Source organism: Parasteatoda tepidariorum, chromosome 2, assembly GCF_043381705.1.
Source record: "Parasteatoda tepidariorum isolate YZ-2023 chromosome 2, CAS_Ptep_4.0, whole genome shotgun sequence".
NCBI classification, from domain to species: Eukaryota; Metazoa; Arthropoda; class Arachnida; order Araneae; family Theridiidae; genus Parasteatoda; species Parasteatoda tepidariorum.
In genome coordinates, this window is record NC_092205.1 from 44,098,183 (window position 1) to 44,125,461 (window position 27,279).

A 27,279-nucleotide genomic window follows, 5' to 3' on the forward strand; every position below is an offset into this window, starting at 1 on the left:
ATTTTAAGTGTGTCATCCGTAAAATATTACACCGTAATTTTTACAGTGATACTTTTTAAGTTAAACGATTCAGTGATTTTATGGTAATTATTACTGTGAAAATTGTGGTATATCAGATTTTGTTTGATTTCGTAACATGTTCGGGTAAAAATGGATTTTACGGTAAAATGGATCGGCATCCTGAGCTCCGATATTTTTACCGTAATTTGACCCGCAATTTTTTACAGTGTATCAAGAATTTGACTTTTCTTCGAAAATTTCAAATGCACATCTTATGCAAGATATTAAATATGGAACTAGAAATTTCAAAGCCCAGTTATAACAAGAAGCTAATACTCATAATGATACCAGAAAAGGATTAAAGTTAAAAAAAAGGATTAAAAAGATTTAAAGTAAATCCATTTTTATGTTCTTTTGTATTATTTTTTACTTTACTGAATTCATCGACATAATAATTATCTATTCAGTCAAAGACTACTTATGCGTTACATATTAATGTATCAAATAAAAAGAAAATTATAATACTTAAAATAACCTCCTCTAGTTATGCTTCATGATTTAAGCAATTAGCTTCAATATCGCTCGGCGTAAGAGTTATTTGATTGTATTGCTGAGCAAACGGGTGTATAAACTTTAGTGAGTTTTTGAACTTTTTAGAGAGCAAAAATATCCCTGATATAAGCCTCAGTAAAAATTAAAAAAGAAACATAGAAGCTAATTAGATTGCTCAGAGCAACAGGTAGTTCACCCAGAACCATTTTTTTTAAATTTTAAAAATATATTTTCTGCCTTTTTAAACATTGTCCAAACTTTTTTTAAAGTATTAATAAAAATATTAACGTAGATTTCATCGTGATGCTGAAAAATAATGTGCTTTCAACATTTTCTAACACAATCTTTTTAGTAGAGTCAAATTAATTTGTCTGATTAAAATTATTTTTCACAATAATGACTACTATTATGACTCTTTCTCAATGATGACTCTTTACTATTTCAGTCACAGTGGTTTCGCATTGTTTCTTAAAGAATTTCAACTATTCATTTGACTAGTTTTTTTTGCTGATCGAGTCTAATTAATTAGTCTGATTAAAATTATCCTTCACAATTACGACTACTATTGTGAACTCTTTCACGATTAGGACTTTTTACTATTTCAATTACAATGTTTACATTTTGTTTCTTCTATAATTTCAACGATTTAGCACTATCTTTTTTGACCGAGTCTAATTTATTAGTCTGATTAAAATTTTCTTTACCGATTATGACTTTTTATTATTTCAATCACAATGTTTACATTTTGTTTCCTAAAGAATTTCGGCTATCTAACACTATCTTTTTTGACCGAATCTAATTTATTAGACTGATTAAAATTATCTTTCACAATTATGACTTTTTATTATTTCAATCACAATGTTTACATTTTGTTTTAAAATAATTTTATCCATATAACATTATCGATTTTGACCGAGTCTAATTTATTAGTCTGATTAAAATTTTCTTTTCCGCTTATGACTCTTTACTATTTCAATCACAATGTTTACATTTTGTTTCTTAAATAATTTCAACGATCTAATACTATCTTTTTTGACCGAGTCTAATTTATTAGTCTGATTAAAATTTTCTTTACCAATTATAACTCTTTATTATTTCAATCACAATGTTTACATTTTGTTTCCTAAAGAATTTCGGCTATCTAACACTATCTTTTTTGGCCGAGTCTAATTTATTAGACTGATTAAAATTATCTTTCACAATTATTAGTCTTTACTACTTCAATCACAGTGTTTACATTTTCTTTCTAAAAAAATTTAAACAATATAACATTATCTTTTTTGACCGAGTCTAATTTATTAGTCTGATTAAAATTATCTTTCACAATTATTACTCTTTACTGTTTCGATCACAGTGTTTGCATTTATTTTCTTAAAGAATTTCAACGATCTTCATTCACATCGAGTTTTACAACTGTTGAAGAATGGCTGAAGAGTTTAGACCTTGTTATCTATTCCAAGAACCTCATGGACAACGGTTTCGACGACATAGACTTTCTGGTAATAAAAATATCCGTTATAATCCTAAATATATTACGACTTCCAATCACATTTTTTTTAAAAAAATGCCGAAATATTTCTGATTGTCTTTATTTAGGGTGGTAATATCTTAGAAGAAGATGACCTCATAGAAATGAATATAACGAACAAAGAACATAGGCAAAAGATCTTGGAATCATGTCACAGTCTTCCGGCACTCAAGCCTATCAGTGAGAGTCAAGCACCTGAATCTGTTGGAGAATGGTTAAGGTCATTACATCTTGACCAGTACATTGATACTTTCAGAAGGAACGGGTATTCTGATATGGAAAGAGCAAAAAAGCTATGGGAAGTGGAGCTTAGTTCCGTAAGTGTAGCACTCAATTATTTGACATGATCCTGTTTTATTGAATCCATTTTGCAATTTCTCCTTTTTCCTCGTAACTTATTTGTACTTATCTTCCTTCTGTATCTTTGTGTTTCTCTTTTCATGTTTTTTTTTAATGTTGTTTAATTTTATTCATATACAGCACAAACTTAATTCTTCAATCATAGGACAATCGTAATTGATTGCTTCTGTTTTTTATTTGTACTGTTGCTGTTATTTTGTGTTATTCAGATAATTATATTGAAAATATTTATATCTAAAAAACCCAAAATTATATCAAAATAGCTTTAAATNTTTACCAATGTTTTGTTGCTGGACAATCGTAATTGATTGCTTCTGTTTTTTATTTGTACTGTTGCTGTTATTTTGTGTTATTCAGATAATTATATTGAAAATATTTATATCTAAAAAACCCAAAATTATATCAAAATAGCTTTAAATGGTTGCCTTTTCCTGGGGTTAAAATCAGATTCAAATTTGTTGGATAACACGGGATAATTAATGTCAATGGCCTATATTTAAATTTATTTCAGTTATGTAGCTCAATTCTGTAATATTTGTTTCCTTTATCTGAGCACTAATATAAAGCAATTCAATAATATAAAAAGTAATTTTATAAAAAAAATTGATGCTGCTTGACGAAAAAAAAGAATTTGTTTCCTTACAGAAACTTTCATAATATTTTGTCAACATTCAGTTTAGTAATTTTACTTTAAAATATTTTTTATTAAAGTATGGGAACTAAAATACTGATTTGAAATATTTTAGGCAGAAATAAAAGTAACATTATCTATGTGGGGGTAATTATAAAAATAAATAAATAAATGCAGTTCTGGTTTGTAATAGCATATATATTATTCTCCCATTAGTTGCATTGCCATATTTTTTATAACTTCATGGCTTACTCTAGATTTATCTGTAGTCACTTTTTCTATACTATGAATTTTAAATTAGCTTTGGTAGTAAAATAGAATTTGCGACAAAAAGTTTCTCTCGTTTGCATAGCATCCTCTATAGTGGTTTGTATAGCATCCTCTATAGTGACTATGTTATGTGAATCTTTATAGAATCCTCTATTATGAGAATCTTTATAGAATCCCTTATTATGTGAATCTTTATAGAATCCTCTATTATGAGAATCTTTATAGAATCCTTTATTATGTGAATCTTTATAGAATCCTCTATTATGAGAATCTTTCTAGAATCCTTTATTATGTGAATTTTTATAGAATCCTCTTTTATGTGAATCTTTATAGAATCCTCTATTATGAGAATCTTTATTATGTGAATCTTTATAGTTCTTTTATTACATATTGTAGGTGCAGGAAGTAAAATTATTGTGGTGCTAATCATTTTATTGTTTAAGTCATCTTGCAAATTTAATTTGATTTTTGTCAGATTACAACATTTGAGTTACCCAATTTATTGCAGTGCTTTTCTCTTAGTTTCGAAAAAATAAACAGATCATATCTCTTCCCATTTTATTAAAAATATCTTTAATAGGCAGGATTAGAATGACGTCTTCATGCATAAAACAGAGTTAAATATGTCATGTACGTAACGTTAGTTCGACTCCATCTGTTACGAAAACTTATTATATCAGGGGAAAAGAATTGAGGTAAAAGTAAATAAGACTCACACCACTTTAACTTTAACTCATATAAGTCATTGGAGATTTTTAGGAGTTGGGGTATCAAAAAAACCTGTTGAATTCAAGTTTTTGCAGCGAGTTAAGTAAATAATTAAATTAAAAGAATATTTCCTGAAACAAAAGTTACTTCCTTTTTTGCGCACCTAGAGCAATACTTCGAAAACAGGTAAATTAGAAACATTAAAAAAATAAATGAATAAAGTATTCATTTTTCAGCTTTTATAATAACAAACACCACTTTTGCATAAACTAAACAACCAAAATAAGAGTGACTTTTCTTTCTCTTTATTACGAGCGAAAAATATCTAACGATCATTAGCGAATGTTCACTGATATTTAGTTCAGTAAAATACCAGATGGAAAGAGCTGATTTTTTTCTCCAGTTAAACATATTAGTCTTTAGAATATTCTCTGCTAATTTATTCTTTATCCTGGGAGCGAGTTAGAATGAATTTTTCTCTCTCTTTTTTTTTTTTTTATCATCTTGACTCTCTAAAACCTTAATCGCTACCTCCCCATTTAAACGAAAGTCATTCTTTACAAACTGGTTGTTTTCCGGTTGATTTGGCAATCCTTAACTCAAAACTAAATGCATCAATCTAGTTAATGATTGGCGTTGACGTCCTGCGACTAAATCGCCCTCCGGCAGATCATTTGCCTACGCGCTCATTGGTCCATACAGGTGGGGTAAAGGGGCAAGAGGGGATCTTGATTAATAGCGAGCTTTCGGTAATTGGCCAGCATGCTTCATTACCCTTGTTAATTAATTGTTAATTGCGTAGACACTAAGATAATTGCGGCCATACCAGAGTCGACGGTATTTTAATTTCGCTACATAATGCACCCCTCTTCATCGAATCTTAGAAAAGCTGAATGGAATTTTTTTTGTTGTTGAAGAATGCGCAGAGGTTGAAGAGCGCTTAAAAACTCATATAATTGCTCCCAACATTTCAATGCTTGGGCTAACCAGATCTTAATAGAAAATCCTTAATCTCGCTGATTTTAATTAGTATATCAACATTATTTTCTTTTCGCTCCAGGGACAGCAAAAGTATTGGATCTAAGCAAGCTGTTACAATGACTTAATTATTTGGTCCAACCAAGCACACTCTGACACTTTAGGCTGGCTTCTGTTTTGACAAGCGTGCTGCATTTCGAATTAAAAGCAACTCCTCCTCTTTGCCGAGGGTTAATTACCGGACTGAGAGGATGCAGAAATTTTATAGACTTTTGGCTCGCAGATTCATGGGTCATTGAAGAATCAAAAGGTTGTCGTTTCTGAAGCACGCGATATTTTCGTCGATGGAGTCGTTCAAGTGGATTTCGCGAGAGCTCTGTTTTTCGACGCTCGGATTTCTTTTAGAACATTGCATTCTATGATGGATTCGAGTGGGAAAAAAGAAAAGATTTCGAATTTCAAGACTGCTTCGCATCACGTTTGCAAGCAAAGAATTATTCAAAACTGGAATATGGCAACTTTCTCCAAAGCTAACATTTTGAAATGAAGAAAAAATGTGTAGATAATTGTTTTTATTTCAAAGGTTATTTGGAAAGGTAATTTTCTACAGAAGAGTTCTGACTTCTCAAGTGTCGAAACATACTTCAAAATGCGTGACACATCGTCCAACATAATTAATTTACCAATGTTTTGTTGCTCCTCAATTTGAAATGAAATAAACTCATAATTATTTCTTGAAAACATTTGTGATTTTTGTCAAAAAAATAAAAGAAAAGCTTTCGCTAATAAGTTTTAAAGTTTCATGTGCGTTTGTTGACGCTGTTAATGCTGCATTTTATAATTGGCTATAAAGTTGCGTATCAATCACTAAGTTAGATGAATAGATGATATTTATTCCTTTAAGCCAGTCATAGAAAAATCCCCTAACCTAACTATTATTAACACTAGTGATGTGTAATTAATTGCGGTCATTGGCTGACTGCGGTAATTGGCTGGTAGTAGGTGTTGTAAGTTGTGATAATAGGTCACTAATATACTAATTTTGGCATCTAATATAGGTAATGGAATAATTGAAATGGTTAAGTAACATTTTAATTGTAAAAGGGTAACAGAAGTAATATTAAAATCAAAATGTTAACACACTTTTTATAACTGTTGGTTTATGAGTTAGATTGATTTATAAGTTAGAATAATGCATAACTATATTTTATAATTGATTATAAAGTAGCGTTTTGTCATGTATACCAGTTTATAGACTTGTCAGTTGTTCAAACATGTATAGTTGCAATGTTAATAAAACTTTTAACCATTTATTTTTTTCCACTGAGGTAATTTTTAATTTTATGAAAAATCTTGCATTATTTCTAATTTATATCGATTGATTTTAATAGTAATTTTAAAAAAAATATTCAAATTTTTTTCATTCTCTCTGAATTTTAAGTACATTATAACATTTCAAAAATATGAATTTCATAGATTGTGTTTGAAAACAATTTGTACAGGTTCAAAAATTTCCCAAGAAAAATAAAGAGGAATGATTAAATAAAATAATAGGGAAAAGTTGATCGAATAGCCTACTTTATATACATATATCTATCTATCTATCTATATATATATATATATATATAATGTTTATTATTTTTAATTTCATTAGTTTAATTAGACCTGATCTGCTTTAATGTATTTCCATTTTCATTTTTTTTTCTCAAAAGGTACTTGATATCACGAAACCTGGTCATCGAAAAAGAATATTAACGTCATTAGGAGAGAAGCCAACAAGTCGATTTTTTGAAGAATTGAAGGATTTTAGTCTTGCAAAAATGGTAAAAAGTGTTTTGGTTTTCAATATGCGTAATCATTAATATACATCGTTTTATATGTCATCCGAAAGAAGAAATAGAATACGTCGCCTGAAAATTAGAAAACCACATAGCTCATAAGATTTGTAGAATGCTCATAACACAACAAAATTTGTTACGAATTTTAAGTGGTAATGATTATGTTTTGCACATTCTTTCAAGCTAAGCAACAACATTTTATTGCATGATTAACATGAAATTCAGTTCTCAAACTTCTAGAAAATTTGAATAACGTGCTTTAGCTTTATATCATAGTCAGAAAAACTCTACACTGATTTAAATAATCTTTGCTGCCGTTCAGAAGTCAATGTTGACTTTTATTTAATTATTATGGTTTAAATAAATAAAATCTTCAACGTTGCATGTACTTTTAGAAAAAAAAAGCTTAATTATTGAACCCTAGTGTTTTAAATATGTAGTAGTACCTTTGACCATAATATAACGCGAATTTGTCACAACCTTAATAAGGTCTTACATTGAAGCAAACTTCCGTTTGAAATAAAACATAGTATCATGTAATCGAGTTTAAGAAGTATGATGATATGGTTCACCCTAACACCATATTAATGTTGCAACAAATTTGAACGATATCATGGTTCAGCAGGTACCAAAATTTCTAGCATTGTGCAAGGTGGTTAAAAATGTTCTTAAACGAAATAAAGAATTTCTTTCTGAACCAAGTTTAATAGTGAACTACTGTTTCGTTATTCTAGACAACCGCACGATTTCTTTCTTCGTCATAGGATTACTTATGGTCAAAATGGACAAATCAAGTATTTTTATTTAAAAAATCGATCAAATAAGAAATCAATGAGTTCCAGAATAAATTTTTCATAACGTTATGTTAAAACCAACTACCATTAAGATTAAGCAATTAAGATTTGGAGGATATGAAGAGTTACAATAGTTAGCCTTAAAAGTAGTGTCCTTTTTAACTATTATAGGAAACACTTTTATAACCACTTTAAACCGACTTGTTAAATTACTCAAAACTGATCCATTAGTAGCAGGAAACATTTGATGATTTGATGGTTAGAAAAAATAGCAGGGATGTCACTTGCCACAACTATCAATTTTCCAGAGTTGCATTTTAATGACAAGATATTAGAAGCCTTGTGTTTTTCTCCCTCACAGGACTGGACATTGGGGAGTAAGAGTGGGTTGTCCACCACAGACGAGCCATCATCATCTGGAGACGAATCCAGGACAGTGGACATCATGAGAGGTGACACAAGTATTCGAAGCTTTGCATCAAATGGGTCACTCTCAAGGACAGAATCTCCTCCCTCCGTGTCCGCTCTGAAGATTCGTCCACCCACTCAACTCATGAGAGACACTTCCCCCCAACAAATTTTGCAGGATCTTCCCTTCAATACTACTCAGTGGAAACATCAACCGGACGTCCTCGTGAAGGGCAGTTGTAATTACACTGCAAAGGTAACTTATCACATCAACTAAAGTACCATCTTGACAGAATAGGTGTTAAATACACACTAATAACCTTGATGCCGGTTTCAGTATAGGGAGGGTTGTAAATTCATGGATGCGAATGCAGTATTGTATTCCATTAGTAAATTTGTTAAGGAATTGTATAAACTTATTTTATTATTTTTTACTTTTTTTAAAATTTAAAATGAGTATTATTTAATATTTTAAAACTTTCTTTTTGTTGTTTGTTGAACTTAAGGACGACAAAGACAGTTGCTGTCAAATAAAATTTTATTAAAACATAAATTGCAAAGTAGACATCATGTACACATAGTATACGAGAAAAAGGAACTAACAATACCGCCTTCTCCGACATTTGCACAGTTGTTATATATTACATCCGTCGTTGAACAGCAGACCCAATTTACGACTACTAATGTTTAACTCCGTAGCTTTGTAATTTTGAACCAACCGAGAAGGCAAGGAAACTCCTGGATCAGTACCCCCAGAGGTATTGATTTGTTATGTGAACATGGAGGCTTTGCTACTCGACAGGTTTAACGTGCATCAGTCACCATTTACTACACGGGGAATCTTCGGCCTGCGGGGATCGAACCCATGAACTCTTGGACATATATCCAGTGCCCTCCCAACCACGCTATCCCGGCCCTACAGTTGTTATATAATTCATTTCACTATCAGGAAAACGTAGCTTGCATGACGCAACATGCGCAACTTACCTGAGAGAACAAAAAAAATAGTGTCTCAGTCGTACTTCTACAACACTTTTCTTTTTCTTTCAAGAAAATAGATGTAATTAGATAAATTACTACCTGGAATCAATAGGCAATGCAATAAAAAATTATGGAACTTAAATAAATAGTGAAAGGTAAAGTCGAAACTAGAGACTTTCATTTTTATATTTTGAAGGGTTTAAGATTATGAAAAAAATTTACACTATGTTCAAGTCTTTGGTATTTGTTTTACAAATTATTTCAAAAAGCTTCTAAAAATGGCATAAATAGAATACTGGTATTTTTTTTTTAAAAACTGTGTAATAAATATAGTATTATTAATTAAGCTATATCAAGGGGAAAAAACACTTGGCCTCCTTTGCATAGTTGACGTCATTCTGTTCAGTTAAAACTAGACAGTAGAATGCAGGGCACTCAAGGAATTTTTTATAATTAATTTTCATTATTGTTGCTCATTTGTCACTGAAAAAAAATAAAATGCAGTGGTTCTGCGAGCACTACTCTTCAAAAACAGTTCCATGTATTTTGTAAAAATTTTGCTATTTTCTGCGCAATCCATAGCCATTGACAATATATGAAACATATAATGATTTCCATTAACTAAATCGAAATATCTGTAATTACTTTTCAAATTCTCTCATGTGGTTTCTTATAATTTTAATTTTTATTTCATGTCATTCCACAACTGTCACAATGTTCCATCATACCTATGCCTCTAAGGTTTGAGTACATAGGTTTGCGTACATTGAATTGTTCTGAATCTAAAAAGATTTTCGTGGACTCAATTTCAAATGAAGTTTAAGCATTTTTTAAAACTATTTATAGAACATTGCAAAGAGATTTAATTTATATAATAATTCTGTCTGTATGTTTTTAGTATTTAGGATCAACTTTGGTGAAGGAAGTGCGTGGTCTTGAATCTACCAGAAAATCTATACAGAAATTAAAAAGCTCAACGAGAAATATGAACAAAGTTCCCAATGTTATTTTATCTATATCTTATACCGGTGTTAAATTTATAGACGCACAAGCTAAAGTAAGTTAGTCTTAATATTATGTGATTTCAGTTACTACTAATTTTTTTCCTTCCAATTAATTTTTATTTTATTTTATATATATGTATCATAAAGAGCTTGAATTGATCTTTTTTTGCTATTCCTTTTCTGTAAATCCTTTTCTTTTCTTTTATTATTCTAATCGAAACTCTTTCTCACGCTTTTAAATTCACAGCCTGTCCTTTAATCTATTTTTGACTCAAGTATGTATTAAATAAAAGTAAGACATTTTCCCCTTTGCTCTTTTTGGGAATCGCGTGACCTATTCAATAAATCAATTGTAATAACTAATATTTCCCTTATCCCCTAAAACGAAGCATTTTACGGATTTACTTTGCAAGATTTTCCCTAACATATATCGAGAAGCACAACGATTTCGTGCTCACTTTGATAAACGTTCCCTGCCTAATAATTAATGAATAAATTTTGTACCCTCTTTCCCTTCCTAAGACCNTTTCTTTCACATAAGGAAAGAAAATAAAAATAATTAAGAGATAATCGTGACCTTAACTTTTCTTTAGGTAATTATATTCATCAAAAACATTTCGTTTTTCGATATATTGAAGAATTATTTTAAACTGAGTTGGTTTGCGTTAACTTTTGTGCGACAAGACCATAGTCTATTTCGCTTCTTCAGTAAAAATAAAATTACAATTAAATTTTATATTCCGTAAATTTAATATCCACTAAAAAAATTAAGGTTGCAATAATTTATTTTCAATGTCATGGCTCAAATTAGGAAAATTAATTACCTTAACGAGAATTAATTAATTGTAATTAACGAGAGGATTTTGGTTGGGTAGAGAGTAGGTTTGGATTTAAAAAGTTAAACTGTCTTCTTATAAGCTGTCACGTATTAGCTCTCTGAGAGAAAAACTGTCACGTATTAGCTCTCTAAAAGATAAACTGTCACGCATTATCTCTCAAATCTTCGATTCAGATAGTTCCTCTTATGGTTCAAGTCAATACCTTAATCTTCGGTTTTCATATTAAAATTTATTTGAATTATACATACTTGAGCTGATAATTAACTGATTATCGGCAATATAAATTCAGAGAAAATTGTTCTTTTAAAAAAAAAAATGTGTTAACAGATCAGCGCGTAGCGCCATTAAAGCACATCAGGAACAATGCTGTCTTTGATTTAAATTTTCGTTTTAGCTATATATTATATGAAATTTCATTCTCTATAACGTTCCGCAAGATTTTTTTTCTTTTCATATTTTCAAATTCAAACCTTTTATAAGCATTTTTTTAGTAGGTTTACAAAAAAATTTTAAGAAAAAAAAATATCTTTTTTATTTAGTTAGCCATTAGTAAACCATTTTTATCATTTTTAAATTTAAAAATAGATTAATAATAACGGCTTAAACGCATAATTCTGTCACAGGGATAATTTTAAAAAATGGAAAAAAATATTTAAAATGTTAATCGAGTCGTTAGGGAAAAACCGGGAGAAAAATCCTGTTTTAAGTTATAGGCATTTACTGGTTTAATAGAAAAAATATGTGAGATTTATTCTTTAGTGAAACTAAAATGATGGCTGTGTTTTACAAACTTTAAACTATATAATTTACTATATAATTTAACTTACTTGTTAAAAAAATAAATAAAAAATTTTTGCAAAAAAAGCTCTCTTTATTTTTGTGTATATTTGAATAAATTTGACTATCAAACAATGTGAATAGTATTACAGTTTAAAACAAAATTTAGAATGGAATCTTAATTTTTCGATTACTGAAAGAAGTTAAAAATAAAAGGGTTTTTTAAATCTATGCTGAGGACTTTTTGCATTTATTAAACTACTAATGTGATTTTTTTTGTGTTTTATGTGTTTTTTGTGTTTTTCAGAAATTGGTGTGTGAACACGAGATACGTAATATTCATTGTGCTTGTCAAGACGCAGACGATTACAATCACTTTGCTTACATCACAAAAGAACATCAAACTGCCAATCATTATTGTCACGTATTTTGTGCCCAGAACTTGGTAAGTCTTACTCAGTTTTATTTCATAAACGTCATTGAACAGCTGACCCAATTTTTGACTTTACGACTACTAATGTTCAACTCAGTAGCCTTTTAATTTTGAACCCAATGAAGAAGACAGGGGAACTCCAGGATTAAGAATTAAGAGAAATTTGCCTTCGTGGAGGACTTTCTGATGGTACTAACCCGCATATGCGTTTCATGGAGACGAAAACCTCCCATGGTTAACATGAAGACAAGGGGACTCTAATCCATGATTCGTCTACCACTAAACATATATTACGTCAGTACTGCGGTAGGTGCGAGCTGGGTGCAGAATTTGTTTCATCCAGCCATCGCTGGGAATCGAAACAGGATCAATTCATTGGGAGGCAAGTGCTGTATCTTTTGAGCCACCTAGGCTCTCCCAATCAGATTGTCGCATTTACGGGAATCTACTATATATTTTTTTTATCAAAATAGCTTAATATTTTTTATTTAATACTTTAACATTTAATATTTTAATCGTATTGTTAAGACGTTGCAAAAAATATTCACTTCGTGTCAATCTAACCCTGTGTGAGAAATGAATACTCAAATTTCCAGAAGATGTCAATAACTATCGTCACTTTTTCGAGGAAACAAATTTCGTCACTAGTTACGAAATATTTCATCAATCTATTTTCATTTCCCCCCCCCCAAAGAAAAGAATTATTGTAGGCACACTATAGCCGGGTCAATGTCACCTTAGTAACGCATGAAAGACAAATAGAACAGAGAGATAAATTACAGTTTTATCCGAAGTAAGATTCGAACCCTGGATCTTTGTGGTACGAGGCCAGCTCATTGACCTCTATACAGACTAGTAGGCTTTTTTAGGCACTTCAGTTTTGATCGTTTAGTCTTCCTCCTAGATTCGTCATTCTAGAAAACTATCTCCCACAATGCACTACGGTGAGATTTCAAGTTGAGGAAACATTTTTGAGATATATTTGAAAAATCCCGTTTTGTCCAAAATCACGTGATTTCTGATGAAATAAACTCAAGGATTACTGAATTGTCAAAAGTGAGTATTCCATTTCTGAGAGCGGAAGCATTTTTAATAATAGAATTTTAAAAGTTTTATTTAACTTCAATAATTTATGGAATATGGGCTGCCGGGATAGCCTGGTCGGTTGGGCGCTGGGCAGAATTCGTGGGTTCGAACCCCGCCGGCCGAAGACTCCCCGCGTTGTAAAGTGACTGATGCACGCTAAATCTGTCGAGTTGCAAAAGTCCTCCATGTTCCCATAACAAATCGAAACCTCTGGTCGTACTGGATTGGAGATCGATTGCTCTCTGATTCAAATCAAAATTACAATCTGTATATGAATGAATGGATGTATGTATGGGTCCGCCCTATAAACGGGTGCGACGTATGGTGTGGCAGAAGTCAAATTCTTAACCATAGATGGCGTCACTGAAAAACAAGAAACGCACACTCTGCCTTAAATTTGCTCGGTTTCAGCAAGCAGGCTTGCCCGTGTGGCAAATGGCATTAGAAACAACAACAACATAGAATATGGAACCTGTCTTAGAGTTGCGGCTTTGAGTACATAGAATTTTTCTAGTTGTGCACTCTTTATCTCATTGATGCACACGGAAGAAACCCCGCAATGACAATTAAACAAATATAACCAAAATATTTACTAACTTAGAGAAAATGTAAGTAAAAATTTTAAATAAATTGAATCCTAAAAGGTTTATTTTATTTCAGTAATTTATAAAATGCGGAACAGTCCAAGAATTACGACTTTGGAAATACATAATTTTCCCAGCAGCACATTTGTTTCCAATTGGTTAACATAGTAGTAACCGTAATTACAACATAGCAAGTAGTATAACTAAAATATCAATCAATGTGTTATCAGGGTAAATAAAAATCTGGAATAGATTAAATCTTCAAAGGTATTTTTTTTTAAAATTTTAATAATTAAAATGCGTAACCCTCCAAGAATTGCAGCTTTGGTGCAAAGAAAAAAGAAGGGAAACACGAAACAATTTTGGATCTAGTAATCAGATTTTCGCTCTAGGAATAAATATTAATGGTTTAAAGGAGTGACGTCAAATATGATAGTTAGTTAGTGCAGATGATATTTTAAGCTACGAAATCAGACACAAAAACGCACTTTCTCTGAATACTCTGAATACACATACCTTTTCTTGGATGGATTCTGGAAAATATGTTTCTAATACTTTGGTCAGTGGTCCAAAGTTTGGACCCCTTAATATTAATTTTATTTTTTGCGTGTTCCGTCATTTATCGGTAATATTCTAAGCGAATTCACTAAATTAAGCACATAATTATAAAATTCCTTTACCCACAGATATTTCTGTGCAGAAAATAGGTTTTGAAAATTATTTATTATTTTTATTATTTTTTTATTAACAGTAAGAAAAAATTTATTTTAACAGGTACATGACTAAAATTTTATTTTGTAAATTGTCCGTGATTAAAAGTAAGCTGTTAATTTTATGAGATACAGAAAATCTCAAAAGAAATGATTATCTAATGAGCATGCCATAGTATCCATAGTGGCAAAGACTAAAAGGATAATGATGTTAATTATCTGTTTTAACTCTAATAATAAAGGTTTCCAAGTAATTGTGGTATTGATCCTACGAAAAGTCCACCAGAACCTCGTTATATTGGTTACTTTCACGTTTAAAGTTTAAGTTAAGATAGGTTTGGTTAAGTTAAGTTAAAGTTTAAGTTAAGAATTCACAAAAAGGATTGATTTCTTTTTGGTTTTATTGAACTATTATTACAGTTATAAATGTAACAAAATATCTTTGTTTGCTTATTTAAAAAAAAAAGAAAAAAAACATATGATAATTGCTACTCATAGCATCAAAAAAGCCATACATTTCTAAATTTCCAATTTGCATTTATTTTCGTCCATAATATTTGTTTACATACTTAATATAACATATTCAGGGTGTTGTATAAAGAAACATCATTATAATATGAATTTAGAATCTTTGTCAAAGAATTATATCTAAGAGAGGAAAAATAAAAAATAATATCGATAAATGACTGAAAATTAAACCTGTTTGATTGTCCTGTTTGAAAAGGTGTTTTTCCAACAACCGCACTCATCCTCACTCCTGTTTCTACCAGCAATAAAACTGATTTTGGTTCACCCTACTTCCTTAATAGTGCTTTGTCAGATTTCAATAGTATTTTTATTTTTTCCTCGCTTAAATATTTCCCACTTCTGGTTTACTTTTCTGTCTCTATTTCTTACAAGGATTCTAAAAGCATACATAAATGGAGCTCTTTATAGATCTCGATAGAATATGGAATAGAATGATGAGAATATAAAAAAATTAAAATAATAGACCAATGAAAATAATTTTTTCCTGGTACACTTGTTATATATGGTTTCTTAATCAACAAGTAGTATAAGAGCAATTTCGGCTCACAATTTTTCATAATTTTTTGATGAGTTTTTCAGACTTTTGTTCCATTTTCAGGACATGGCAACTGAAATAATTTTAACTTTGGGGCAAGCATTTGAAGTGGCCTACCAGATGGCGATCCGGGAAAAGCCGGCTCGATCCGGTAACAAAAGCGAGTCAGGCACGGCGTCCTGTGGTGACGACCAGAAGAGGTACGTCAGCCAGATAACCGTGCATTTAGTGCAGAAAACCCCGGAGAAAAAAACTATGGACACAGAACTCAAACTTGCTGAGTCGTGACGTTGACATAATGTTATATGAATGTAAACTAGCATGTCGAACAAGAAATTGTACATTGTTAAAACTATTAATAATATTATTAAATTTGTTTTTTTGGTGCAAAAGCGTTTATAGCAAATGGACGGTTGGAATTTAAGAGAGAAATCATGCAGAAGATATGAGATCAAGTTAAACACCTGCATACAATTTCACTGGAGCAAAATATTACAGACAGATATTTTACAAAAGCAATGTTATTAAATATTTCAAGATATCATTTGTTTAAAAATCTATATGTTTCAATTTATAATAAAAATAATTTCATTGATTGGTTTAATAATGGTACAATTTGCTTAAAATAGAAATAACTTTCAAATAATATTTGGCATTATTTAAAATTGTTTATTAACGTCTTTTGATATAGCAAAAAATTAACTTTTTATAAACAGTAGCGGCACCCAAATCTGCAGAGATTCAAAAAGACCCTCATATTCAAAAGGGATAATATTCTTAAATATTCTGAAATTTTATGGTTATGGAGCCCTTACACACGCTTGCCCTTTCATTGCTCTGAAATGAAAAGACCCTTTTTATCCCTGCTACTGCTTATAATCAAAAATATTTTTTATTTATTGGGTGATTTTGTCATAACTATTGATTTCAGTAATTTATTGGATTATTGTGGTGCTGCCATCTTTTGGTCAAATATCTAAGTAAATCAGAACCTAGAAGCTGTTTTGATACTGCTAATAAAATATATTAGCAATCTTACTGTTCCAAAAAAAAATTCATAGTTTTATTATTATTTTTTTTTTAAATTATGAAATTACTTAAAAATTTGCATAATTATAGGATAAATTCATCTTAACATATTTATTAACTACTATCAACTTTTAATGATGAACCTTAAGGAAGACACCAAAATAACAAAAGATCTAAAAAAAAAGGAAAAAATGCACCTAATAATTTAAATTGTAAGAAATTTAGGAAAAATTTAAAATATTCATTGTAAAATTTTAGGTAAGTGTTTCAATGCTACAATTTTTTATTAACAAATCAATAATGAAATGCAAAGATTTGCAACTTTAAAAATGAAAAATGTGGTTTAAGAAATGTCCTACATTGTTTTTAATTTTGAAAAGTAATGAAATGCTCTTAAAACTAATTCTTTCAATCATGTATCGCAGTAATATGATTATGCAGAGAAACATTTTATAAATTTTATTCTTAGATCCAAATTTTAAATTTCTTATACAATTTTAAGGAAAAAGTAAAAAAAAAAAAATTTTTTTTTTCTAAGCTGATTTAAAAAATTTAAGGTTTTCATTTGTGTGTCGTTACTAGGATTTAAATTAGATAGATGATTTTAAAATAGATTAGAAAATTTAGTTTAGGTTTTGCAGGTTATATTTTAAATTGCCTCCCCGTTTTTTTTTTCGTTTTTTTTTTCTATCAAATAATAATAAAATTTTTATGTTTAATTTCTTATATTTACATAAAATTTTTACGAAGTGCAATTAAAAGATTTTCATTCTCTGGGATGTGCATAAAAACAATTTAAAAATTTGGATAATAGCTATTTGAGGCAGCTTATAAAAGTTAGAGTATTTTCTTTCATTGTTGTGATTAAAATAAATTTTCATTTTCAGTAAATTACTTGTTAATGTTTGTGCCATTGAAATTGCTTGAATTTTCAAAAATAAATTTACGAAAACTAGCGACTATCTAAGCAATTTAATATTTTTCTTAATTTTTTTTTAATGTAATTTTGCTAGAGTTCCTTAACCGAATTTCCAGCGAACCAAATTTCTAGTAAACAAAATAATCAGTAAAAGAATTCGTAACTTTGAAACAACTAAACGATAACGTTGCACTAATAAGCAAAAGTTCAAAGCTAATTCAGGTCAATGATTCAATGATTATGTAAGTCTGTTTAGTGAATATTCTAAAAAAAATTTCCTATTTATAAAAACATTTCAATAAGTTTTCTTTGCTTTTTTATACTACAATCACTAAGAGTTATAAAATTAACGTTCTTAAATGTAATTTCACGATTATTATTAAGATTTTGAAGTCATGCAAATTAAACTCAAACTATGCACTCAACAAATGCTACAATTTTTTTACGAATCATAAACGTAATTTATTTCTGAAAGTTGCTCTGTGTCAGCCTGTCCAAAATATATATATATTCAAAGTAAATGTGTAGAAACTGTTTGTATTAAAATGCCTTTCCACTGTTAAATTTCGCATATCACTCACATATTTTGCTAATTAATACCGTAAACACAGGTTTTTGCGATGGAAGAAGGGATAAGCAAATTAAATTATACCAACAAAAAAAATTTTTTTTTATCCAAAATTTCTAAAGAACTTTTTTTTCTCCCCTACTAAACCTAAGGATTCGAAAACCGGGAAAACATGGGAGGTTTGACCCACCTTACATTTATTTTTCTGATGATTTCAGCATAGTATCTAACAGAGTCACTTTTTAATGTCACTAAAGCAGCCACTATCACTTGATTAAAAACTTCATTTGCTTCAAAAAAATACAAATTGGAAATAACAGTCGACTTGTTTCAGGCGATCAAAAATAAGCGCCTATTTCCAAGACAAGAATGAGAAGAAACACCTCTGTAGCCGAGAGAGAACCGCTTCAATTTTTTCAAATAAATAAATAAAAATTCCCAAAATATTAAAAAAAGAAAAGAAGAAGGGTTGTTTTCTGATAGTTTACTGAAAATTAAATTCATTAACCAATCTTGGTCTGAATTATTATTTTTTTGATCCGTAAATAATTATTTCTCATTACTTAAGACCCAATTATTGTCTGTAGTAATTTTTTATCATCTTATTATCGCTGAATAAGTTTTAATCTTCCGTATGACTGTCACCTCATAAATGATAAAACTATTCTGACCCAGTTTTTACTCCTTTAAAATATAACTTACAAAAAGGGTACTTTATAAAGTAATAAATAACTAAATAATCGGATAGCAAATATTGCCTTAATTAATGCCAAGTTAAAAACTTAATTGCGTTTTAAAAAATGATTTTTTTTTCTTTTTTTAAAAATACGGATTAAACCTCTCATGTTCACCCTACTATTATATTCTCAAAAAGCAATCTTCTTTTAGATGGTATTAATTAAAAAAATTAAGCTATTGTTAGAATTCTAAATATTGTTTTGAAATGCTTATTTTTTTATAATTTTTTTTACAGCAAAATATTTGCAACCACACATAAACTTACATTTTCTTAATTCGTGCGTTTATGGTTTAAAAATGTTTATTTAAGAAGTTTGGCTAAATTCCCCTATCCTCTATTTCGCTTATAAAATCCCAAATATTTCAACCAAGGTCTTTTAGAAAATAAAAACACTTAAACGGAAGATAAAGAACTTATTTTTCAAAGTGTTAACAAATAAGTAATTCATTAAGTTACATAAAAATATTAAACTTTGTTTCTTAACAAAAAAAGAGTAAAATTTGTTTCTAAAGCCTAAAATAAATATAAAAAGAGGAATTAGTATATTAAGAAGAAAATTTAAACTACGTTTAAAAAAATCAGCATAAAAATGTTTGTTTTTAATTTACTTTTGTGAATGATTCTAGCATTTTCATCAACAACAAAAAAATGAGTGATCTTTTTTTTGTGTCATAATTCATAAATTCTTACATTTATAACTAATGTTGCAGCTAAGAACAATGTAACAGCCCTCCAGTAATTGATGTTCAGACTTAGAATTTTATAAACCCACCAGCTAATGTTCATTTTTAATAAGTTAAAATGTGGAAACACAGCTTTTAGCATGGAACGTGGAAACAAATTTGAAACTGGTGCTAATAAAATTAACTTATATTGTTTTACTTAAGTCTTACACAGCATTATGGTTAACAGATTGCCAGTTGCAGAGAGGGTTTTTAACTTATTCTTATTTTACTCCAAAGCAGTGCTTGATTTGTAGAGAATTTTCAGACTTCTTAGACTGAAAACTCAATAATAATAATAATAATGAAGCATAGTTTGTTGATGTAATATTATTAATTTTTTTAGACTTCTTAAAATACTCTATAATTGAAAACATATATCTTTAAGTTTCAGGTAATACCGTTTCCGTTGATCAAAATAGAAACGGTTAAGATAAAAGTGACACTCCAGTAGAGATAAAAATTAAGAGAAAATAATGATAAAAAGCTCTCTGGAGAATAAAAATTTTCAGTGTGTTAAGCTGTTTAGTTCAAGTTGTGTTAAAATGGCGTGTCAAGATTAAATGTTTTTAAAAATTTAAGGTTCTGAGCAACGTTCAGACTCAACTTTTCACAATGAATTTCATCTTCGGGTTGAAAAAAATACCGCGACAGTCTTAAATATGCATACCTTTAATATTAGAGTATTTTAAGAAATATATATTGAAAATAATAATAAATAAATAAATAAATAAATAAATAAAACATTATTTTTTGCGTTTAGCAGTTTATTTCGCTACAAATAGTTTCTGCTCCTCAATTTACGGCAGAGTACCTTTCATAGAAGTAAAATTATTAAATAAAGTCAAGGTAAATAACAATACTTGCAGATTCTTTTACATGTTCCGTAAACCCTGGTTTCACAAATCGAGCACTGATTATAAGGTATTGAATAAAGATATATATATATAAACGAATCTTACACTAATGGGCTCTAGTTTTAGTGTCCTTAGAAATTATAAAGGATTGCAAAGTAAAAAAAAAAAATCCACTCTGAAGAAAAAAGTAAGGTCGAATCTGCCAGAATATTGTAAAATTTACTATGTGTCTAGTCTATGGGAGCATCAAAAATCTCGATAATTTTTACGGAAGCACTTTAGTAATGAGTTGGGCAAAATTAACAACAAAGTGTGGTTATATAATGTTTCATCCTTTTTGTTCCATCCTTTTTAAATATAGGCGTTGTCAGTGACAAGTTTTGATATTTTGATTCATTTTGGAGTTTCAGTGATTGATTTTCATAACGATTCATCAGGTCTCTCTGTCGTTTTCATATCGACGCACTTTATGGTTTTTAATGCTTGATTTTCATAATGATTCACATCAGGTTTCTTAATCGTTTTCATATAGTCCTACTTTAAGGCTTTCAGTGATAAATTTTCATATTGATTCATCAAGTTTTTCTATTGTTTTCATATAGACACACTTCAGTAAATTGATTTTCATAATGATTCACATTAGGTTTCTCAATCGTTTTCATATAGTCACACTTTAAAACTTCCAATGATTGATATTCATAATGATCCATCAGGTTCTTCTTTTTTGTTTTCAAATAGTCACACTTTAAAGCTTTCAGTGATTGATATTCATAATGATCCATCAAATTTCTTTATCGTTTTCATGTAGTCCCACTTCAAAGCGTTCAGTAAATTTATTTTCATAATGATTCATCAAGTTTCTCTATCATTTTCATATAGTCACACTTTAAAGCTTTCAATGATTGATATTTATAATGATTTATCGGGTTTCTCTATCGTTTTCATATAGTCACTTTTTAAAGCTTCCAATGATTGATATTCATAATGATCCATCAGATTTCTCAATCATTTTCATAGAGTCACACTTTAAGGCTTTCAGTGATAAAATTTCAGAATGATTCCTCAGGTTTCTCTATCGTTTTCATATAGTCACACTTTATAGCTCTTAGTGATTGATATTCATAATGATCCATCAGGTTTTTCTGTCGTTTTCATATAGTCACACTTTAAGACTTTCAGTAAATTGATTTTCATAATGATTCATCAGGTTTCTCTATCGTTTTCATACAGTCACACTTTTAAACTGATTTTTAACACTTGACGTTTTGGTTACTTGAAATCTTCATGCATAAGTTCCCCTAGCTTGCTTCGTCAACCTACCCTTTTTCTTTATATTATCATGGGACCATCTCATTTTCTTTTCCCCTTCCACAAATTTTGAGTGAATTCCACCAAAAATAGATTTCAATAACATCCGAACTAAACTTTTCTGAAGTTAATTTGTTTTAAAACTAGAGCCATTTAGTGTAAAGTCCACCTATATCTAAATTGGATACCTTATCATTAAACAAGTATTTTAAATTAATCTTGTAAAAAGTTTGTTTTTGCTGATGAGTGTAATTAAGTTAATTGTCTTTCAAGAAATGTAATAAATTCCATTGGAAATTGAATTTGTTATGTATACGATAAACTGTGATGCTATTGTGTAATGATAGGGTGTGTAAATTTATGTTGGAATTGAGGAAACGATCAGTTTTGCTCTGTGTAAAATATAAGAAAGAATTCTATAGATTGTGCTAAATTATGATATATAAATATATAAGATAAATTGTAAAGCGAGTTATGAAAAGAATTTTTTCTGTGTTCATTTTTTGTTTGATTGTATATCTTGAAAGCATATATTATATTTCACTTGTAATTATATACTTTGTATATTCATCCTAAGCCTTGAAATAAAGAGACCTTAAATTATCGTCAAATTAAAACAGTTTCTGGATTATTTATTACTGTTCCATAAAATTATTCTTTAGATGAATTGTCAAAAATTTTTTTTTTCATATTATTTTATTTTGTCCTACCCTGTAAAATATACCAAATCAAATTACGGGATAAAGTACCAGTACTTTAGGTGCATCCTCCATAAAATTCATTTTTACTGTAAATTATTAGAGTGACATAATTAGAGTGACATAATTAGAGTGACTCAGTGATTTTACGATAACTATTGCTGAAAAAATTGACGGTATATCAGATTTTTTGTAACATGCTCCGGTATTAATGGATTTTACGATAAAAAGTACTGGTACCCAGAGTGCCGGTATTTTGTACCGTAATTTGATCCAGGATTTTTACAGTGTAAATTTTGTTTTTCTGTCTTATAACCTTTCGAACAAAAGAATCTTAAATTGTCGTCAAATGCATTTTTTTGTAGCATCTTCATAAAAAACTTAAGGTAACTTTTAACTTTAATAAGTAGTCAAATTAAAACAACAATAAGCTTCAAAACTTTAATAAATAGTCAAATTAAAATGACTATAAGCTTTAGAACTTTAATAAATAGTCAAATTAAAATAACAATAAGCTTCAAAACTTTAATAAATAGTCAAATTAGAATAACAATAAGCTTTAAAACTTTAATAAATAATCAAAATAAAATAACAATACAGCATTTTATTTTATTTTCTCTCGTCAAAGAACAAATTTGAAAAGTGAAATTTTAGACGCTAGCTCCCTCGATCCCTTATCCACGATTTAACAACTAAAAAAGATGATTTCTGGCAGTAATTTCGCCTTAAAATAAAATAGTTATATTCAGTCGAAGTTTTAAAAGATAAATTGTAATAATTTGCTTCAACTTGAAATTTTTCTCGAAAATTAAATCTAAATTAAAATGATCACCATTTTATTTGTCGTTGGACACAAATCTGAAAATTAACTGATAACAAATTAGCCTAGTTATAATTACTTTCTGCACTGGTCTACTAAATGAAATTATCAAAGATTAATTGTTAATTTAACTTTCAGAATAAATTATTCTCTCCAACAAACTACAAATTCTCAAAATTGACCCAACACAAGCTTTTCTTAATTTTTTAAAAGTTGTTTTAAATTTAGATAATTTTACCACAAACATATTTTTAACTAACAAGCAACAACAATTCCATGAATAAATTATTGTGCATTACTGTTTATACTGTGAAATAATTTTTTGACATCACTAGTCTAAAAAAAAAAAGGAATTGGCATTAAAGATAAGAGAGGTTTATAGTATTTACCAAAATCAATAAATTATAATACGAAACTTCATTGATATAAGCTAATTATTAAAAAGTTAAAAGTAAGAAATGCACACTACTTTGTAATTTATCAAAAATTTTAAATTTATTTTATTACAAAAACACACATATATATAATTTGTCTATGGTAAGAACTTCCCCCGCCACAAAGTCTGAGACCGTCTGTTGCCTCATTCTAGGGCTAACACCATAGGCCGAAGAAAAAGTTTCCCTTTCTCTCACCGATCCAAGCAAAAACCTGTCCTAAATAGTGATTCCACCCCCCTACTTGAAATAGTTATATAGTTTGTCGACGGTAAGATCTCCCCCCCCCCACAAAGTCGGAGGGTGTCTGCTGCTATGAAAACTAGAATAACGCATTCCATGAAGGGTAGCTTCTTTTCATTCTGGGGATAACACAATATATAGAAGAAAAAGATTCCATAAGACCTAATCCTAGCTAAAAACTGTCCTAAGCAGTGACCCAACACCCCTGCTTTAAATACTTATACCTCGTTACCATAGTCACCACTACGGGTCCAGACGAATGGCTAGGGGAATTTTCACTTTAGACAAACTTTTTTTCATACATAGTGCTAAGATTTGTTAACCACATAAAAATAAGACTGCTAAAAGTTTTAAACTAATTATTAGAATTGCAATAGTAGTAAACAGTATCAGCTATTTTGGATTTTTCAAACAAAAAATGACTACAATAAAATAATTGCCCAATAACACTTTTTTATTAAAACTCCAAACAGTCATTTCTTTTACGAAAGATTCTACAATGAATATCATTTCATGCAATTATATACTTTCACAAAAGAGAGAATAAATTCTATAAATCAAGCTTCATTATATTATAGTACTGTTATGTTAGTATACTACAGTTTATAAAATTCCTAATTTTTAGAATAAGAAAGAGTGATTACAATTTTGTAATTTTTTTTATTTTAGTGCTTTAATTTTTTTTCCTTCAGTGTTCTAATATAGTGCAACCGCATTGATTCAGACAGGTTTAATTTTATGCCAAAACTTTTAATAACTAATATAAAACAAGTCATGTTTTGTTAAGGTTTTATTAAGAGTAATTAATTTATGTTGCAGACAATTTATGAATTAGAAATCAATTTCAAGACTATTTTTGAAAAAGGCAAAAAGGAATCATTCTGTTTTATTTAACATAAACTATTTATTATTTTTTTAAATAAAAGTTCAACTTCTAAATTCATTCAAAAAGGAATTTTTTATTCGAATTTTTGTTTTGTTTTACAGGCTTGTTTATAAAATGCAACTACTAAATCCATTTCTGTTTTATTTAACATTACTCATTTAATTTTTTCAACTATAAGTTAAACTTCTTGATACTTAATCGATGCTGAATTTTGCATTCTAAATTTCTTTGTTTCACTGAATTGTTTATAAAATGATTAATTTTCGAAATAATTTCAAAAGGTCAAAAAATACGACATTGTTCTAGTTTTTTATGTTGTGGCTCCAGGACAATAGGGAGAGCACAATTGTTGCATCCTTCCAATTAGACAAAAAGCGAAAAGATAAAAACAATTTCTATCCCCCCCAACCATTTTTTTCGAAACAAAATCCTATTTTTACTGAACCATTAATGAAGTATTAACTATCAATTTAAAATTTTCCTCGCTGTTTCAAACTCGTTTAACTTTTCAATCAAAACCCAAAACATAGTGAAGTCCAGCAAATGCTTGCTCAATCGAACTAAAGCGTTAGAGAGACTTTCCCTCCTCAACAAGCCAACTGGATGAATTCAAACCCCTTTACCCCAAAGCCCAGCGATAAGCGTGTTGATGCAACATACTACCCTGCAGGTATACTACTAATTAGATTGAATATAGTGCAAAAGAGAGAAGGGACGTAGTATTGCAAATCCAACCCACCCTCCTGCATATGACAGCACTCAACTCTTGTAATTAACCAATTATAGCGCCCCCGCCTCATACACGGATCACGGAGCGGGCCCAGTGGCATGCAGGCAGTGAGCTAGAAACTTGATTAGAGTGTATATATGTTGAGAAGATATATTTCCCGGGTACTGACTTCGATAGAACCGTCCTGCCTTTATTTTGACCGTATTGTACAACGTGAAATGGAATGTTATGCGCTGAAGGGGTAGCTTGTGAGAAAACAGAACAACCCGAGATCCATAGGCTATTGTGAAAGAATGTGATGGATTGAATATCCTAAGTTAAAATCTGACATGTGGTACGATTTTTAAGATTTTTAATTGTACAGGTTTCAAAGTTTTCGCATTTCAACCCTTAATATGAATATTATGATGAAATATTCAATCATGAAGTAAAGCAATCTCAAATTTAACTATTTTATTCGTTTTTAAATTTTTATATCCTCTGATGATGTTAACATGGTTTTTCAAGACTCTTTCGCAAAAGAAAAGAAAAACGCAGTTGCACTTAAAGCAAAGTTGTAATTTTAAACTATCTATGCCAACTTTGCCGTAAAGAATTATATGGACTTTAGAACGGTCAAATACTTTTTAAAAGTTATTAAACTTTTTTAAAAATCGCCAACTTTACTATATTTTTCGAACTAGATAAAAATTATCAAAACCGTTTATTTTTAGCAGTGTTTTTATAAGTCCAGATAATACAGCATTGGAATAAATTTTTAAATATTTCAAAATTAGACCATCACAGACGCTTTTCTTTTTCTCAAAACTGGATTTTTTCTTCATGCTGGCGTTTTGCGCCATTTTCAGAGTAAACATAGAGGATGCTGGCGAAGGATAACATTGACGTAGCAGTCATGAGTAACTAATTCAAACTTACAACAGTTACGAAAATAGCATATTATTCGTAAGAAAGCATCATTTCACGCGAGTCTTCAAGAAGTTGCCTCAATCTGAATTTACAATGAATTTTTTGAACAGTTTTAGAATAACCAAGTTGGAATCAAATTGCTTTTTCAAACGCAACAATCACCAATCAAATACTCACGCAAAATCTTGTAAACTTTTTGGATGCATTGGCTAACACGAATGAATGGTATCCTAAGTTGTAATCAGGCATGTGATATTATTATTTAGATGTTAAGTAATACATACACTATAAAGGTTTTGCGTTTTTACCCCCGATGACCTGTAGTCACACCTGCATATATAAAATAAACAATTTTGAGTTTTAACAGTTTATGTTTTATGCAGTCCTGCTGCTTAACACTCTATGCGGACAATTGCTTGCAGATAGCTGAGGGTGTGTGGATGGCCCTGGGCATTATCTAGTAGACTGTCCATGGACACGACTTTGGCCAAAGAATACCTTGTTTGCCATGGACACGACAAACAACCAATCAACAATTCATTAGTTTGTAAGTCTTCATAACCCATCTTATTTTTATTTTAACTCGTAAATAATCTTTAAACAGTTTTGGAATGACCCAGTTCTGATATGTAGCTTAAAAAAGTCCATTTTAAAGCATTTTTACCAAGCATTTTAACACATTGACAGTTCGCAACGAACTCTTCACATCCCATTCTCGCCGCTAACCGAAGCGTGTGCTATTGGCTCACATTTGTTCATTTTCGAATAAAATAAGGGCAATTGCGGTAAATAGTATTTAGAATAAATGTATTTTTATGCCAACGTAAATAAAAAGCTATAAAATGATATCAAGTGCTTGGTATCATACTTCAA

At 29.7% G+C, this 27,279-nt stretch overlaps 1 protein-coding gene across 1 annotated transcript in view; it reads left to right on the forward strand.

Moving 5' to 3' along the window:
* Nucleotides 1-15,936, forward strand: part of LOC107436597 (ankyrin repeat and sterile alpha motif domain-containing protein 1B) — a 79,095-nt gene extending 63,159 nt beyond the window's left edge. Inside the window, exons 13-19 of the mRNA XM_043042693.2 lie at nt 1,930-2,051; nt 2,149-2,397; nt 6,740-6,850; nt 8,021-8,323; nt 9,947-10,105; nt 11,976-12,113; nt 15,608-15,936. Coding sequence (XP_042898627.1) covers nt 1,930-2,051; nt 2,149-2,397; nt 6,740-6,850; nt 8,021-8,323; nt 9,947-10,105; nt 11,976-12,113; nt 15,608-15,832 — 1,307 coding nt within the window. The 3' untranslated portion in view covers nt 15,833-15,936. The remainder of the gene's footprint in view (nt 1-1,929; nt 2,052-2,148; nt 2,398-6,739; nt 6,851-8,020; nt 8,324-9,946; nt 10,106-11,975; nt 12,114-15,607) is intronic.
* The last annotated feature ends 11,343 nt before the right edge of the window (nt 15,937-27,279 follow it).